This window comes from Antrostomus carolinensis, unplaced genomic scaffold, assembly GCF_000700745.2.
Source record: "Antrostomus carolinensis isolate BGI_N321 unplaced genomic scaffold, ASM70074v2 scaffold20738, whole genome shotgun sequence".
Lineage (NCBI taxonomy): Eukaryota > Metazoa > Chordata > Aves > Caprimulgiformes > Caprimulgidae > Antrostomus > Antrostomus carolinensis.
This window is the reverse complement of record NW_010335237.1, coordinates 1-16,425: the sequence shown is the minus strand read 5'-3', so window position 1 is coordinate 16,425 and position 16,425 is coordinate 1. Positions and strand designations below refer to the sequence as shown.

The following is a 16,425-nucleotide window of genomic DNA, read 5'->3' as shown; positions in this document are numbered from 1 at the left end:
AGGTCATTTATAAATATATTGAATAATACTGCAGATCTGGTGTTTTCAAGGTCTCTGATCCTTCCAGCTGTAGGAGACGAGTGGGCAAAGGTAGGGGTGAGCACAGGCTGTGGGGGGAATGGGGTGTTCCTGGCAGCAGGAGATGGGGCCAGATGGGACTGGGACCCAGCAGCTTTATCCTGACCCAGCATCAGCCTCCCAGGGCCAGCCCTGCCTCAGTGCCAGGCTGTGTGTGTGCAATAACCCTGTGAGCGAGGGGATCGCTAAAGGGAAGGGCAATGTAGCCTCTCATGGAGTATAGCTGACAACAAAGTAGTGAAAAAAACTTCCTCATGATTTCTTCTGGGCAAGGTGTCTCAGGAGGAGTGGTTGTGAATTGAGTATTTTAAGTAATGAAAACCAAGAAAGGGATGAAGGGATGAATTCTGCATAGCTAGAAGGGATAGAATAAATAATATAGCATAATTTACTTATTAGATACTTAATATACTATTCTAACTTTTGCAGTCCCCTAATTCAGCTCTAAGAAGCCTACTGTGATTTGTGAGTTTTGACTCTTTGCTTAATTCTTCCAGAGGATGCTGTAGATGGATCATCTGCTAAATCCCAAAGCAGTGTCAAGAAAGACAGCTGTCCTCAGTCCAGTGTCCAGGCTCAATTTCCACTACAGTCTGCTGGCACTTCTTCTGCAGGCCTTAAAATTAAAACCTCATCTGCAAGTACTGGCCAGCTTAGGAAGACAGGTACCACTACCTGAGTCTTGAATATGGGAGAAATCTATGGTGTTTGATACCAGAACATGAAGAACTGGCACTGCCTGGGAACAGTTCTGTTCTGGGTCATGTTGTGGAGGGAAAAAACTGTGGCAGACCATGGCAATAGTTAGCTGGAAAGCTCAAAGTGCCATGCAAGAGGAGATGATGTCATTCAACAGATGCTTGTCTTCACTCTGAGTCACTGCCCAAGTTTGCTGAGGGGCTGACAGTGTGCTCTCAGCCAAGAGATGAAAGACAGTGTTTCCGTTCCTGCTCCTTGAGGATGGCATGGATTGAGATGTTCTGACAGGTGTAAGGTCTTCCACCAGCACAATCTGAATTTCAAAACCTAGCACTGTGGCTGGTGTTGCACCTAAAAGGAAGAAAAGCCTTACACCGTCGGGGGGTTGCAGTTTGGCAAAGGTGCTGGAGGTGTATGTGGGCACCAGCAAAAACTGCTGATGTGCGAAGGGCATTAGCTGTGTTTTCCCTTCCATTATCTTGGGGACAAGAGAGAAATTTGTCCCCCTTCCTTTCCTTCTGCAATGTCATAACCCAAGTCATATTTTTACTGAAGAAAATCTAATGGCTAAAGGAAGAGAGGGTTTTCTGGTCTTTTCAGGAAAGAAGTGCTATCTTCTTGGTGTCAGGTTGTTTTGATATTCCCCCTTAGAGTCTGGGACAGACACTCTCCCATGCTGGTGACTGCTGTAAATTGCCTCATCCAGGAGGGTCCTGACAGCTCACCTATGATGTCCTTAGGCAGTCAAGATGTCACTGTAATAAACACCCAGGCCTTGTAATCAAGGTAGGTTTTGTTTTATTTGCGAGGACAAAGTCAATAAAGCAGAAACACAGTGCTGGGTGCTTGACCAAAGCCAGAGGCACACCAAGGAAAATGCCTTATTCCCTTATATACATTCAGGATTGCATCAGTCACGTACATCATCATTTCAGGGCTGGGTTTTTACAGTTAGTTCTGAGGAGAGGCAGGGTTATTCCAATTACTTTGGGGGAACTTATTAGCATAAGTTCCTATCTCTTCGCGCATGCATACTGCTGACTGGTGGTCATGTCAGGGGTCTTGAGAGGAAGGCCCGTAGTCTTCTTCAACGTGAACTCTTCACCTTCAAGAGGAGTGTTGAGTTGGCTGGACTTCAACCCGCAGGACTGGTTCTCTCCGGGTGGGGGGTGCAGTGGCGCTGGGCTGTTATCTTTACAAATTCTTAACTCTTCATTTTTGGTTAATCCTTTGAGGCATCTTTATCTAATCTCCCTCATGCTAACAAAATACTTATGGTGAGAGCCAATGACATCTTCCCCCATCTTTCACATCACCAAGGTTCCTGCATCTCTTTGTGCAGTTCCAAACTATGCTAAAATAGTCAATGTTGCGATTCCTCAGTTAAATAAAAATAATAAAGTCATTGAAGTGAAAGACCAGTACTGGAGAATTAAATCAAAGGTATGTTTGAAGCTGTTTGCCTTCTGTGGGTTTTGCATTTCAGTATTTGGGGAGGAAGGGGGATGTGGTGGTTTTGGAAGACAGGACTGAATTTGGAGTTGCTTTGCTCTTCTCCCACTCCTGCTTCTGGTTTGCCCCATTGTGAGCAATTCATAAGGACCAGCACGTGCTCAGCCCCTTCTTGCATGGGAGGGAGCCTGAACCCCTGCCTCATCCTGATGCATCCCACAGTCACATGCATAGCCGTGGGGCCAGGGTGGCTGGTAAGGCTGGGCAGCATTGCGAGGACGTGGCCTTTTTCTTAAAGAATAAAGGGTGTAGCTGCCAGATCTTCCATTTTTGCTATGGAACCAGACATGGGGAAAAACTCCTGTTTCTCTACTGACCAGGAAGTTCCTGCTGTCTGTCTGTTCCTCAGTGACACTTTCTGTCTCTGTTGGTCTCATCACTACACTGGGGACAAAGCTGATATGTTTAAGACTACGGAATAACACTGGATACCCCCCTCCCCAACTTATAGTTCCCTATTTCTCTTTCCATCATAAGGAAGGCAATCTGCAGGCAGCCTACCATGGTCTGAAAGCTGACATAATCCAGCTGGAAGAGAGAAATGTCTTCTGTGGTTCCTACAATATTTGTGTCCTCGTGGACAAGTGAGTAGACTGCCTGGCTGCAGGGCCAAACCATGGCTTCTGAAAACCTGACCTCTTCCTTGTAATGCTTCTGTGAGAACATATGGCTGGAGAAGGGTCTCTCAGCATCAGTGTTAAGAAATCCTCAGTGTCAAATCCCATTTTTTATAAAGATACAAAGATAAGGTATTTTTAAAGACACAGGGGTTAGCAATCCACAGAGTGTCACAAGGGATACAGGGCTGGGAGGAGCCCTCTCCCCTTTTTAAGGTTACCCTCCAAATACAAACTTGGGTACACAGAACTAGGGACCTTGGCTGTGGTGCCCTGCAAAGGATTCACCTGCTTAAGCTCATTGCCCATCAGGTTGCTCAGTGAGGACCATTAAGCATCAGAGAAATGCCTGTCACAGTCTTAGACCTGTTGTACTTTGTTAGCTGGCTAGCAGTCCTCTCTGTTACTGTGTCTTATCCAGAGCAGATCTGAGAAGAACAATCCATTACAGTGGTGGAAATTTGGTAGCCATTGGCTCTTCAGACCATAAAGTGAGGCTTTTTGATATGTTGGCAATGAAAGAAGTGCCTCCTCTGCTCTCTGACCACAGTGGGAGCATCCAGCGCTCTTCTTCAGTGAGAAGAGAGGGTTTGTTCTCAGCACAAGCTTTGATCTCAGCATCAGGTGAGCAGCGCTGGGACTGCACCATGGGATACCAGCCCTTGGCAAATCTTGGAAAAATGGAACCTCAATCCTTTCACTCCAATCTTCAGGAATCCTGCTTTCATTAAAGTAATGAAGAAAGGACAGTACATAAAGAAACACATCCCCCACTCGCCTAGGATGGCTTCTGTTTTCTGACTTCACCCAGTACTGAATGATAAAATAGGAAGATAGTGATGCACAGGCTTTCCTAAAGTATCTTAAAATCCCAAATATGTTTTCCATAGGCACTTGCAGAGAGATTCTGGCTTTGCTGAGGTCAGCATTGAGTTCAGAGGGGCTGGGTTTCTCCATGAAACTTTAGAAGGCCTGTTGTACCAAGCAGGCTCAGCACCCTTGTACCTGCTGTACAGCTGCTCCTTCCCAGGTACTGAACCCCAAAATGAGGGGTGGGTGGAGATGATGAGCTCTTATATCTTATTTATCACTAAATCTCAAAAATATAACGATGAGTGGTGAAGAGCTAAGCAGCAGGTTGTCTGGCTCTGGCATGGCAACTGCACAACTTCATCAAAGGCAGCATTTAACAAAAAGGGAAAGAATTTACACCCATCTAGGCTCTGTCCTCCCTTCTCCAAAAGGGCTGTTTGTTTAGGTACTGGCTTGAGTTCTGTAGATAAAGTCAATAGAAATAGTCTTGGCACTGGTCAGTTAAGAAACAACTTTATCTGTAAAGCTCTACATTTTAAGGTTAATTGGAGGTAACCATGCCAAAGGTGAAATCTAGCCATCTGTTACCAGGTAGCTTAGAGGTAGAAGAACAAGGTATATGGGTAAAAATGTAATACTAAGCCTGGCTTGATCATTCCAAATCCTCAGACACCTTAGTTGAATGACTCCTGATTTTAATCGAGTATGTATGGGAGAAGAGCTGGGCCTGGTAAGTGGGAAATAATGAATAGGATGAGTAAGCCACCAATTAACTTAATCGCTGTATTCCCTTTTCCATCTGTCCTTTGTAGACTCTGGTACATACTCAGTGGTGCTTGTGTGAAAATCTTTATTGGTCACTATGGGACAATCACCTGCTTGGATTCACATGAAAAGAAGTTTGTGTTGGGAGCCAGAGATAGGATGGTGAAAGGTGATAGCCAGGACTAGCAGCTTCCCAGACACAGGCAAAAAGTAGTGAGCAATGGGCAGAGTACTTGAGAGCTGTGGGGAGTGACACACGCAGTGTGTGAGTGTGAAAACTAGTCTGTCAATCAGGGGGTCAATTCTAGTGTCTCAGAGTTTTGCTTCCAGAACAGCCTAAGCTGTGGACACATGCACATGCAAGGTCTCTGTGTCACTGAATAAATTCTCATTGTTTCTGCTTTTATTCAGATTTAGTGGCTTTGTGGCTAAAGGGCCAGACCACCTCTTGGGAAACTGGTATCAACTTTCAGCTTTACCAGAGGTTTCCTTATTATTAGCTTACAGAATAAGAGTGAAAAGGATGTGCTATTTTCTAGACTGCATATAAAATTTTTGCCATGCAATTACACTTAAGGCAATGCTTGCCTATATGCGGAGCTGCAGGTACAAAGCACAACTGTAATTCCAATAGTATCTTTTAATTCATGTTGTACTCAACAAAACTTATCATTGGGGCATATGTATTTTTGATATTTCTCCCCTTTGCCCCTAATAGTGTGGAGCCTCGAGAGTGGGAGATGTCTCAAGACTCTGAAGCACAACAGTGATGTTTTGGTAGTTAAAGTGGATCACACCTGTGTTGTCAGTGGCTGTGAGCAAGGGCTGGTGAAAGTCTGGTGTGCTGATAGAGGCACCCTGATCAAAGTAAGTTTCTTCTTGGGTTGTCAATTTTGTGCTAAATAGTAAAAAAATCTTCTGTGCTAGTTTATCACAGCTTTTTGCTTTTGCCAAAGACTTACTTTAAAAAAACAAAACAAAACACCAAAACTCAAGGTATTCTAAACTGATAAAAGAAATTGCGGAATTATTCATAAGCAAATAATATAAAAACTGATTTGCAAACGACTGTCAATTTTAACCCAGGATTTGATTTGCCTGCTTAACCCCCATCATTACTTTTTCTCTGTGGATACATTCATCTCGGCTCCTGTGAAAACATTCAGAACCTGGGAAGAGGATGGAAGGGTTTGACAAACAGCTCTTGCGGTTGGGGGTGTCATCTATTACCCCAAAATATGAAACTTGCTCTCAGCACTGGTAGCAGCTCAGTAAAGCTGAAACAGCTGGAGAGCTGCTCTACAATCTAAAGATTGAGGCCAGAATCTGCTATTTACCTTAGCAGGTGTCCAGAATTAGTATTAGTCCACATCTGAGAGAAGTGAAGCTCTTTCTACCTGTGGGGAAGAGAGTTGCAAATTGAGATGCATCCAAGATGCAAGATGTCCCAGCTCCAGCTGAGCTAAGTTTGCAATTGCCCCGTCCACTATAGTCAGGGCCGTCCACTCTCTTCCCTCCTGGGTGAACATTCAGTAGATGACAAAGGTCTTGGTGCAGTAACATCTATTTAGCACATGTAATAAAGATGGAAAATGGCTGTTAATTCCATGCCAGTAGCTCATCAGCAACAAGCCCAGAATATTTATTGTAAGTGACAATAAAACTAACAGAGTTATCCACAGGGTGTATTGGTATATTATAATAACATGCAATAAAACTACAATATAGTGTATGAAGCTGGTGCTGTGAATGCCATAAGATATCTTGGCATATTTACATCCAGACCGCTGACAGTGTTGTACCTGTTTCTTTTACCTTGCAGATATTAGAGAGGCACTGAGGCCCAGTTAAGTGCTTGTCCTTTGATCAGTGGCACCTAGTCACAGGAAGCACCGATGGATATGGCCTGGGATGGTGCATGTTGGAAAACGTCAAGAGATGCCTAAGAGTTTTCTGTTACCCTAAGTAGGAATCAGATATGTTTCAAGTTGTGTTAAACAGTCCACTAAGTCTGTAAAATAAAAATAAATGCCTCCCTTATAGGAAGAGAAAACGCCTTAATTATCAGTCCTAGTATTTGAAATATCCTCGCTTTTAACAATCTTCATCTTAAAACCAGTGCCAGGCACTACGTGATGGTAACCAGTGTTTGTCAGTTAAGATCTGTAACAACCTAAAATGCAAATATGCAACCACTTGCTCGCAAACAGGGATGACTTAGGACTGACAGTGCATAGTCCAGTATTTCAAGGATCCCAACCTGTATGCAAGAGGGTGTCACACTACCTGGTCAAGAATAGATGCTATGTCAGAGGTGGCTGAGTTACACACTGAACCCTACCAACTGTATGTTATGCCATTTTCTAAGACTTTAATTGTATACTAGAAGGGTGGAAACTGTAGCATCATATTGTTTTAATTTCCTAGACATAAAAATGAAATTTAAAATGCAGCAGATGGTCGTACCACACTGGTTGCTCCAAGGATGCGCTGGGCTGGTTGGTTTGGACATGGAGTGATTATGAAGGTCTTCCCTATTAGACCTTTAAAATATCTTGTTCAGCTCCTCTGATTAGCCTGTTGATGGAGGCAGACCTTTGCATCTCCTCCAAGATACGAGAGGTAGTTGATTGTGTCTCCTTGTGAAGGCATGGTAAATGTGCCAACAGTTATGTGTTGTGTTTTCAGGGAAGTTCTGTCTCTGGAGTTCCTCTATCTCAGAGTCATCAGTGGCTGTGCTGATGGAAAGACTCGTATATTTAGCTTCTTGACTGGAAGCTGCTTGAAAGTGTTGATGGCCAATAGCAGAGAGGACCCTGTATCTTCTTTTTGCACAGGCAGCAGTCATTTGGGCCATTATCTTAATTAATGGGCCCACAAAGTCATTACTTTGTGAGCCCCTCCAACTTCCTTATCAGCAAGGGAGGAACGCCTCAGATGAAGGGAGTTGGTGGGGTGTCCTTCAGACATCCCACAGCTTCTCCCAGTCAGACACCTGGAAGATGTGAGCTCATCTCCAATTATGAGCAAGGCTGCTGATCCATTTAGACAATTAGTCGCAACAGAAATGCTTGAGGCAAAACACTCACTTTTCTGTGTCTTACGCCACGCCGTGGCTCAAACCTTCGAGTTGTTGGTTCTGTCTTCATTTCCCGGTGAAGATGCTGTCATCAGGTTGATACATCACCCTGTGGTTTAAGCAGATATCTCAGCTTTGCAGTTGAAGTCATCTTCTAGGGTGGTGATTCTCACCTAGCGAACAGAGAGTGGGAGGGAAATGGCACAACGAGTGATAGCTATACCAATCCTTAAAAATATGAAACCAGCAACCAGTATTAACCCAATTTTCATTAACTGTGCCCCCCACCTCTGTGAGTTCTAAGGACTGTAGAATAGAAAGTAACCAAGAATTTGGAGTCTGACTATTAAACCGGTCCTTTGGCTGCAGGGATTGAAATAGTTCCGCTCTCTGGTCTGCTATTTCCTTCATTTTTTTTGTTTGGGCTTCCTCTGTCAAGGTAGTAGCATTGTGGATAGTGGTAGATTTAACATTCCACAAACCCCATGTTCCTTGAGCAGTAGCATATCCAAGGACAGGTGTTTCTGAAGTGTCATCTTTGGTATGTGTTGGACTTTTAGGTTCAATTCTCCAAAAGCATATCTCATCCAACTGCTCCAAAGATGCACCTGCCAAGTGATATTTTCTAAGACAAACTGGTGACATTTTGAAGTTATGGATGGGGTAAGGATATTCTCAAACATTACAGGAACAATCTGTCCACTGGTATAATAGAAATTAACACCACAAGTTGAGCACAAGGAGTACCTAATCCACACCTGAAGCCAGCATGATAATCCAGTGTCAAATAAGAATAGAATTTCCCATCTGAACATCCCCGTGCCAGTCCCAAAGGAGCTGGATATATATACTAGTTTTGCATGTACATTGATCTGTATGGTTTAAAAATGGTGACAGTAGGCTTGGTGTTCAAGGGTGTTCCTTGTATGGGAAAATGGTATAGGACACTCCACACTGTCTCACAAAAGAGCTATTGGTAGTGTTGCAGTGTCATTGTTTTTACATCCCTTTGAGGGGTATTCCCAACATATACACATCTTGGATTAAGGTTCTGAGACTATCAATGAACCAGGTTTTGGGTGGAGCTCCTGGCCCTGAGGCGCAAGTGATTGTTTTATAACAGTTGAAAAAGGGGACTTTCGGTTTCTTTGATAGGTGGATCAAATTTGGGGTTTACAAAAGGTTGCTCCAGGGTAGATATTGACCAAGCCACATCAAGTTTCTTTTATTCCACACAGAGACTAGGGTCTTGTTTGGAAGTAAAACACACCATTTAAGGTGCCAGTGACTGGAAGAGTTTGCTTCAAAGTAGCTTCGTTAAGGGGTCAAACAAGGGGCTTGTCCATCAAGGGACTCAAAAGTTATAATAGTGACAAGGAGTTTTCCTGACTTTTTTTGAAGCCTTTTCCCAAAGCACAAACTGTAGGGTTTAGGTGCATGGGAAGAGGTGGTGGGGAACCTCATTCCTTTTAGAAATCATAGTTTCAAACAAGATGGATCCCAAACCATCTATACACAAATACAACGTATGTTACAGAATCTGACTTTATTATGACCTGTACAGGTTATGGCAAGGAACACTTCTGAGTTAACCAGGACAGAATTACCTCTGATGTTGGCAGCATCAGTAGCGAGGCCAAGGATGAGCAAACTGAAACAGGGACCATTGGCTTGTAGCTTCCTACGCTGCCTCCTCCGTAGATAAATTTGGACTGTCCATATGCCTGTCAATCCAGCTCCCATCCCTGGTCTTACTCAGAGTACTACTCTGTCAACAATGATCACAAAAACTATCCTCAACTCCAAATGTGTTTTTTTACTTTTGGAAACAGATGGTAAATCTGAACATGTCCCTTCTCTCTATGTACCTGCACATCCTGACAGGGAAGAAGCCACTTTGCAGCATGAAAAGAAAAGAGGCCCAAGTTGTCCAATGTCCCTTGACAAGCTCCTTCTAAGACTCAACACATTGCAGGATTCCCACAAGGCAGCCCCAGTCAGCTCCAGTGTTAAGCACCCAGCAGAAGTCAGGGAAGGATGGGAACATCCACTGGTGCATCAGCAACACTACTCTGAAAAGGTAGAAATAGACAAAACCCCTGTGCAACACGAAAAGCATCAGACAGTCCAGCTCCAACATGTGAGATTGCACAATGATTCTTTGACTATGAAAAGGATTTCTCTAATCTTTGAAACCAAAATGCTGCAGCTCAAGCTGAAAAACTCTTTGCATGGACTCACTGTGAAATCCTCCATCCCTGCTCCCTCTGTTGTATGTCCCAAGACTTGTGGTTTGCCGCGAGAAAAGCAAGCTCACAGTAGTCATGGTAAAGCTATTCCTCTCACCAAAGACGGGGTTCAGCTTAACGATCCCTTTACAGCTTCTTCCAAACTGATCAAATCAACACGTGTGATGATTGCACAAACAAAAACCGAAGCAGTTTCCAGGAGAACAAAGCCCTTTTGTCTGGATGTTGCAGACCCTTCCCAGAGTGACAGTGGGTTCAGGCTTCTGACAGCAAAACAGAAGGAAGAGATCTTCTGAGGCAGCTACTGTAGCTCAGTATCAGGCACACCAGACAAAGCTCCCAGAAGATCAGCAAACAGCACGCAAGAAGGCCTGGTTAAGGAAAATTAAAGTCCTACCCATAGACTCTTACTGGGGAAGGGAAAATAGCTGCTCCTGAACTTGGGCTTAATATATATGTCTAAGGTAATCCCTTAGTCCAACAAACCACCAGTGTCTGAGGATTCTGATGTCCAGCTGAGTCTGCCATGTCAAGATCCCCGTGGTTTCTAAGTATAAAAGACATCTCCACTGTAAGTTTTTCTAAGATATATTATTGGTATATTCAGGTTTCGCTCCAGGCAGTGAATGGACTGAGTCCTCTCCTGGATTTATCTTGCCAGACCTGTTGTTACTACAGACAGAGCACTGTTTAACAACTACATAGCCTAACATATGGCTCAACTGTGTGTGAATAATAATAATAATAAATCTTATTAGCATCTATGTGGATTTATTAGTGTTTATAAACTGAAGCAGTGTGGACTGAAAACTCCCTGAGCAACTGAGCCCAGAGGGTGGTGATCAGTTGCACCAAGTCTAGTTGGAGGCCAGTAACCAGCAGTGTAACCCATGGGTCAGTACTGGGGCTGATTTTGTTTTACATCTTCATTAATTAATGACCTGGATGATGGGGCAAGGTGCACCCTCAGCAAGTTGGCAGATGACACCAAACTGGGAGGAGTGGCTGATGCACCAGAGGGCCGTGCTGCCATCCAGAGAGGTGGTTGTGCAGCCCCCCCGGGCCACTCTGCAATGATCTCAGGACAAGCCAACATTGTGTTAAAAGTGCAGTGAAGTCGAGATGATCAGGCACTCCCTGACCACATCCAAAACTCCTGCTGCCTGGATCATAGCCCGATCTGGTAGGTACCAGAACTGTATAATTTGGAAAGTACTGGAATTGTATGGTTACTGAAATACCAGATTTACCTAACACAAACTGGCCAAAACTGAAACAGGTATGATCAAAGTCAATAATCTCCCAGTCCTATAAATACCAGTTCCAAGGGAGGTCCTTTGAGCTCTCCCAGACCGCAGCAGGCTGCCACCAGCATCTCCCTCTGAGTGGGACACCTCTCAGAGCTTGCGATCTCTTAAACTTGTGAAACTTGGAGGACCGTCTCTGAAGACAGACGATGGGACCTGGGCTGAAACCCTCCACTCCTCGAGGCTCAACCCTTGCCCATTGAGAAATGCTAAGATATTTGAAGTATTTCACTGAACTTGAGAGGGATTTTTAACAGGTGTACCTTTATATATATATTATATATCTGTATCTATAGCTGTGTGTATATGTGATTTAAGAAACTTTATTAATCAATTGATTGTTGATTCTTGATGAATTAAGTTTGTTAGAAAATCATATGATTCAGTCTCTTGATTTACTATAATAGTGCTAACGAACCTTAAATTGCTGCTACCCCAAAGTCACACAGAATGCATAATCACATGTTAAAGCACTACACTGAGACCCCTGCACCTAATCCCTTTAGACACAAACCGTTGACCAAGTCTGGGACTAAGTCTGGATCCAGCCGCACCTGGACACCGCTCAGAGAAGGAGTTTAGAAAGCTGGGGGTCCACTCTGAAGCTCGTGACTTAATGGGAGGACCTTCCTGATCCCTGTATAAATCATTCCAATACGACTGACTCAATTTCCTCGATCCACATAAAAATAATTCAATCCCAATTCTAATTTGATTCCTCTCCTGTATGCTTTTTCCATATAATAAGTAATAGAGTGAACCTTGCCATTGAAGTAACGTTTTTCTACAAACTCATATTAAAATCACCTTTCTCTATTATAATTGACGGTGATTCTTTAAGCCACTTTAAGTCCTTCCACCTCCACCTATGACAAGAGGGACCTGGGCAGGCTGGAGAAATGGGCTGAGACACCTCATGAAGTCCAGCAAGGGGAAGTGCCAAATCCTGTCCCTGGGGAGGAGCAGTCCCAGGCACCAGGACAGGCTGGGGCCACCCAGCTGGAAAGCAGCTTAAAATCTAATTTGCATTAAATAAAAAACAAAGGTAGTGGTTTCTGTTCCTCTGGTTTTGTGGATAAAACGCCTAAATGTGCTTGATTTCCACTAATACTCAGGACTTCAATTGGCTCGAGTTGGGAAGACAAAAACTTCTCTAGTTGTCCAACTTTGAGTGTCTGGGCCAGTGTACCGGACTTCTCTCCATTATTCTCTTGCGTAAGAGGCCTGAGGTCAAACGTCCTTTCAGCAGCAGTTCTGGTTTGAGGTGAAAGTCTGTGAAACTCTCCATACAGTAGGATGGTGATTAGTTTTGGTTTGTTTATTTTAATGTCATCTTCAACTTCCAAACCCTGGGATTAAGCCAGAACTTGCTAACAGTGAAAAATAATAACACTCGTCCCCCAAAGATTAATAATGAATGTGTAATAAAAACTAAGTATCCATGTAAAACTATGAGGAAGCCAGAAACTACTGAGGATGTGGGAGCTGGACAGTTGTAACTCAGATTTGCTGCCGAAAGGCTGTGCGGGCTGGGGATAAGTGAGGGTGGGAGGCTGGAGATTGGCTTTATTGCAGCACAGCTGCAATATGGAACAGGGATTATCCTCGTCTGAGGTGGCTTTGCCGGATGATGGTTTTCAGACGAGAAGCAGCAAGGATTTCACACTCAGCCACAGGATGGCACTTTCTCACAAGAAATGAGGTGTAAGCCCAGAACAGCTGCAGCCAGAGGCCCTTTGGCACAACCTTCCCTCACTCCCCCCCGCCCCCCGAAAAAAAGCATCTAATAGAGGAAGCTGGATTGAAAAACATCACGGAAAAGCTGACGCCTTTTTAGTCATGCCAAAATGAGGAGGATTAGAGTGGTGTCTTCCTATTTGGAGACAATAAATCAGCATCTCCCTGCAGGTGTGAGTGCTCAGGGACTTAGAATCACAGAATGTTGTGAGAGATACTACAGCCAACAGTGTGGAATTACCTACAAAGGCAGAGCTGGACCAAGTCTTTCTGTGACCGGCTTTAGCTCAGCACAGTGGATGCACAGCTGGGAGTCAGAGATGCATTGGAAGGGGATTAACATATGGGAAGATGTCATACACGGTACGTAAAGTCACGTATGAAGGTGACTAAGAGAAGGTTGCTTTACTGGTTTTGCAATTCACTTCTGAATTAAATCGACCTTTCTGTGCAGCGGTGACAACCTGGGGTGCAGTGGGCAGCACTGGTGTGCAGGGTGTGATGCACCTGCAAGCAGAGAGAAAGCCAGACAGAGTGGTGGCAAGATACTTTGATAGAGTTTTTTTGTAACAAGGTACCATTAATGTTCTACTTGTCATTCATAAAGTGCAGATGATATTGTCCTGATGTCATGATACTGTATTGATGTCGCAGCAATTTTGTTTGTACAGCTCTACAGGCATTTCTGAACAAAATGTGCTTTTACCTGAGTGTTGGTTATAGCCAGAAGTGTTGGTATTTCAGCTGAGGAATGGTGCTCGGTGCTTCACACTGTGAACAGGAAAGGAGCAGGAGAGTATTAAAAGGGATAGCAGGAAAGGTATAAAAAGTAAATTAAGCTTTTCTATAGTATTGTATTTCTCAGTAACAGCTTTGAGTTGCCCGTGAAATGGCATGGTGACTTATGTGAGCATATAAAATGCACTTGTTAACTAGGTAAGCAAAATGGACTTTTTAATATTGTCTTTATAAAGATATGAAACGAAAACTGTATGCGGGCAGTATTGAAGTGCAAGGACGTTTTAGGTTGTGTGTATCACACTTAACATAGTAGTGATTCTAATAACCCTGTATCTGCCCTTTCTAAATTATTAAAAAACAAAACAAACCCAAACTATTAAAGATGTATGAGAAAGACTATTAAACAGCCAGGTCTTTACATGATGAACATTAATTCTCCTGACTTGCTGCATAATATACTTATTTCTATAGTGCCTCTCTGCTGTGGTCTTTCAGGTATTATATAGAAATAAAATGTTAATCTGAATCCAGAAAGTCATGGGAGGGAGGGCTGAGTCACTTACGGCACTACCAGATTCTGGAGCTCTTTATAAGCGAGTGTGGATATGAACCCTGGAGCATGGATGAATCCGAGCCTCCGCGTTACAGTCAGCATGTCTGGGGATTTCCTCTGTAGTCTCAGCTCCATGTGTTGATCCTCCTCCTGGATGGCTCCAACTGTGGGATCTGGGGCCCCAGCTGCGTTTTGGGGACACAAGAGCCTGATGCTTTGCTGCCCATCCCAGCAGGTACCTGTGGGTGTGTGGAAATGCCCAGAGGGCTGAGGGGAGCTTTGTCCCACAGCAGTGCCTGAGCAAGGTGAAAGCAGCAGAGAGCTGCTCCCCAGCTCCAGAGTGTGTCCTGTCCCCAGGATCGAACAGCACCTTTGGGTCATCTGGGAGGAAATGGTGTGTGTGAAAATGCTGTCTTGATAAAAAAATAATAAAGTACTATTATTTTTTTTGCTTTGTCCTCAAAGCAAATGTTTTGACATATGCTTTTTTTTTTTTTTAAAAAAAAAAAGGGAAAAAAACAAACAAACAGGTGACTGTTTCCTTCAGAGGTTTTTCAGTAGAATCTTTGGTTGGCTTGTTTGTTTTGTTTTACTTTTTGATAGTTTCACTGAAAGGTTAGGCAGTGGTGCTGCGTATCTTCAGAGGTCCAGAGAAATTTGCATTTCTGCAACAATAACAACATATTGTTGTTAACAATATGTTAACAATAACAGCAACACGGATGGTAATTTCTGCAACATCTCTTATGCTGCACCACAACCAGGTTTTAGATTTTTGCAAAGAAACCATGGGGAAGATTGTCCCACGAGAATGCATGATTGGAACCAGCACTTCATAGGCTTCCATACTATTGCTTTAGATTATATTTTTAACTAAAAACTAGTTTTTATTGGTAGTGACACATGCTAGTGCTAGAATAGACCTCACATAGGTCCCCCTTGCTTGTTCTCCCATCTCTCAGCAGCATGTGGAAAACATGAAGCAGATGAGGTATGAGAACAGCTCAAAGTACTCATGGGTCAGCCCAATTAAAGATTTGTTTCTCTTTAAAAAGCTCTGGATTTCTACATCTTTGCTTTGAAGGATCACTTCCTATAGAAATCATAGTCTTACAGGTCTGAAATCCCTTTTAAGGCATATGAATACACCAAAGGATGAGCAAGTCCCAAAAATAACAAAATCTGAGCAACATATGTAGTCCTTCAAGCTGCCAGATCCACCCAGTGAGCAGTTACAGCTGGAACCAGCTATGGTAAGAGTGATCCAGAAAGGGAACCCCTTTTTGCTTCAAATAGGATCAGGTAATGATCCTTCAAATAGGTGGCAGGTAATAAAACAATGTTCTGCCTATTTGTTCCTTTGTGCTTGCCAAAATAGAGGGAAGAACAACTGGAAGGAATAACTTTGTCGTTTTCCTTTATAAATGAAGCGTGCATTTACTAATTTTTTCCTTACAAATGTTTTCTAAATTGTTCATGTACAAAAAACATCGGGCAGTGTGTTTCAGATGAGCCATTTGCAGATGGTTTCCTTGGAGTGTGAGTGAGCTTGCAGCTGCTGACAGACCCTTGGGTTTCACTCCTCGTGTATGCTCACGCTGCTAGCTGTAACGAGCAATTTTAAAATCACGGCACTGACAATTTGCACTTTTTTTCCCTGCAAGCTCTGTGCCTTTGTGTAGACTTTGTACAAATTGAAGGTTATAGCTTCCCCTTTCTTTCAAGCAAGGCTGCTCAGTTTTCCTTATGTTCTAAAAATACTGATCTACGGTTGTTATTCTAGTCTGAGCTTTGTCGATCACATTTTCTACACATCTAGTTGTTTTGTTTGTTTTTTTTTTTTACTTGTGCCTGGAGCAGATTTTTATTATTGAGCTACTTGGGAAGAAGCGCAGTGAAGTGAGAGCTGGGCATGGGCGTGTACAGGCAGCTCTTGCAGAAAGTACCAGCTTGTGTTAGTTGATGTGGGCACTCACCTGCACTGTGTGAATGAAGAGGGTGAGAAAAAACCTGATCCGGACAGGCTGGATCAATGGGCCGAGACCAGTTCTATGAGATTCAACAAGGCCAAGTGCCAGGTCCTGCACTTGGGTTACAACAACCCAACGCAACTTTCCAATCTTGAGAAAGAGTGGTTGGAGAACTGCCGGGCAGAAAAGGACCTGGGGGTGTTGGCTGACAGCAGCTGAATATGAGCCAGCAGTGTTTCTGGGTGGCCAAAAAGGTCAAGGGCATCCTGGTCCAGATCAGGAACAGCATGGCCAGCAGGATCAGG

At 43.6% G+C, this 16,425-nt stretch overlaps 1 protein-coding gene across 1 annotated transcript; it reads left to right on the top strand.

Annotated features, from left to right (window-relative positions):
• The first annotated feature begins 2,064 nt into the window (after positions 1-2,064).
• On the top strand, positions 2,065-10,275 carry LOC104520351 (F-box/WD repeat-containing protein 10-like). The gene is given in 11 exon segments (XM_029086614.1): positions 2,065-2,220; positions 2,767-2,873; positions 3,328-3,464; positions 3,467-3,530; positions 4,532-4,653; positions 5,203-5,351; positions 6,307-6,449; positions 7,173-7,315; positions 9,396-10,096; positions 10,098-10,219; positions 10,221-10,275. Coding segments are annotated over 11 exon segments (1,899 nt in total).
• The last annotated feature ends 6,150 nt before the right edge of the window (positions 10,276-16,425 follow it).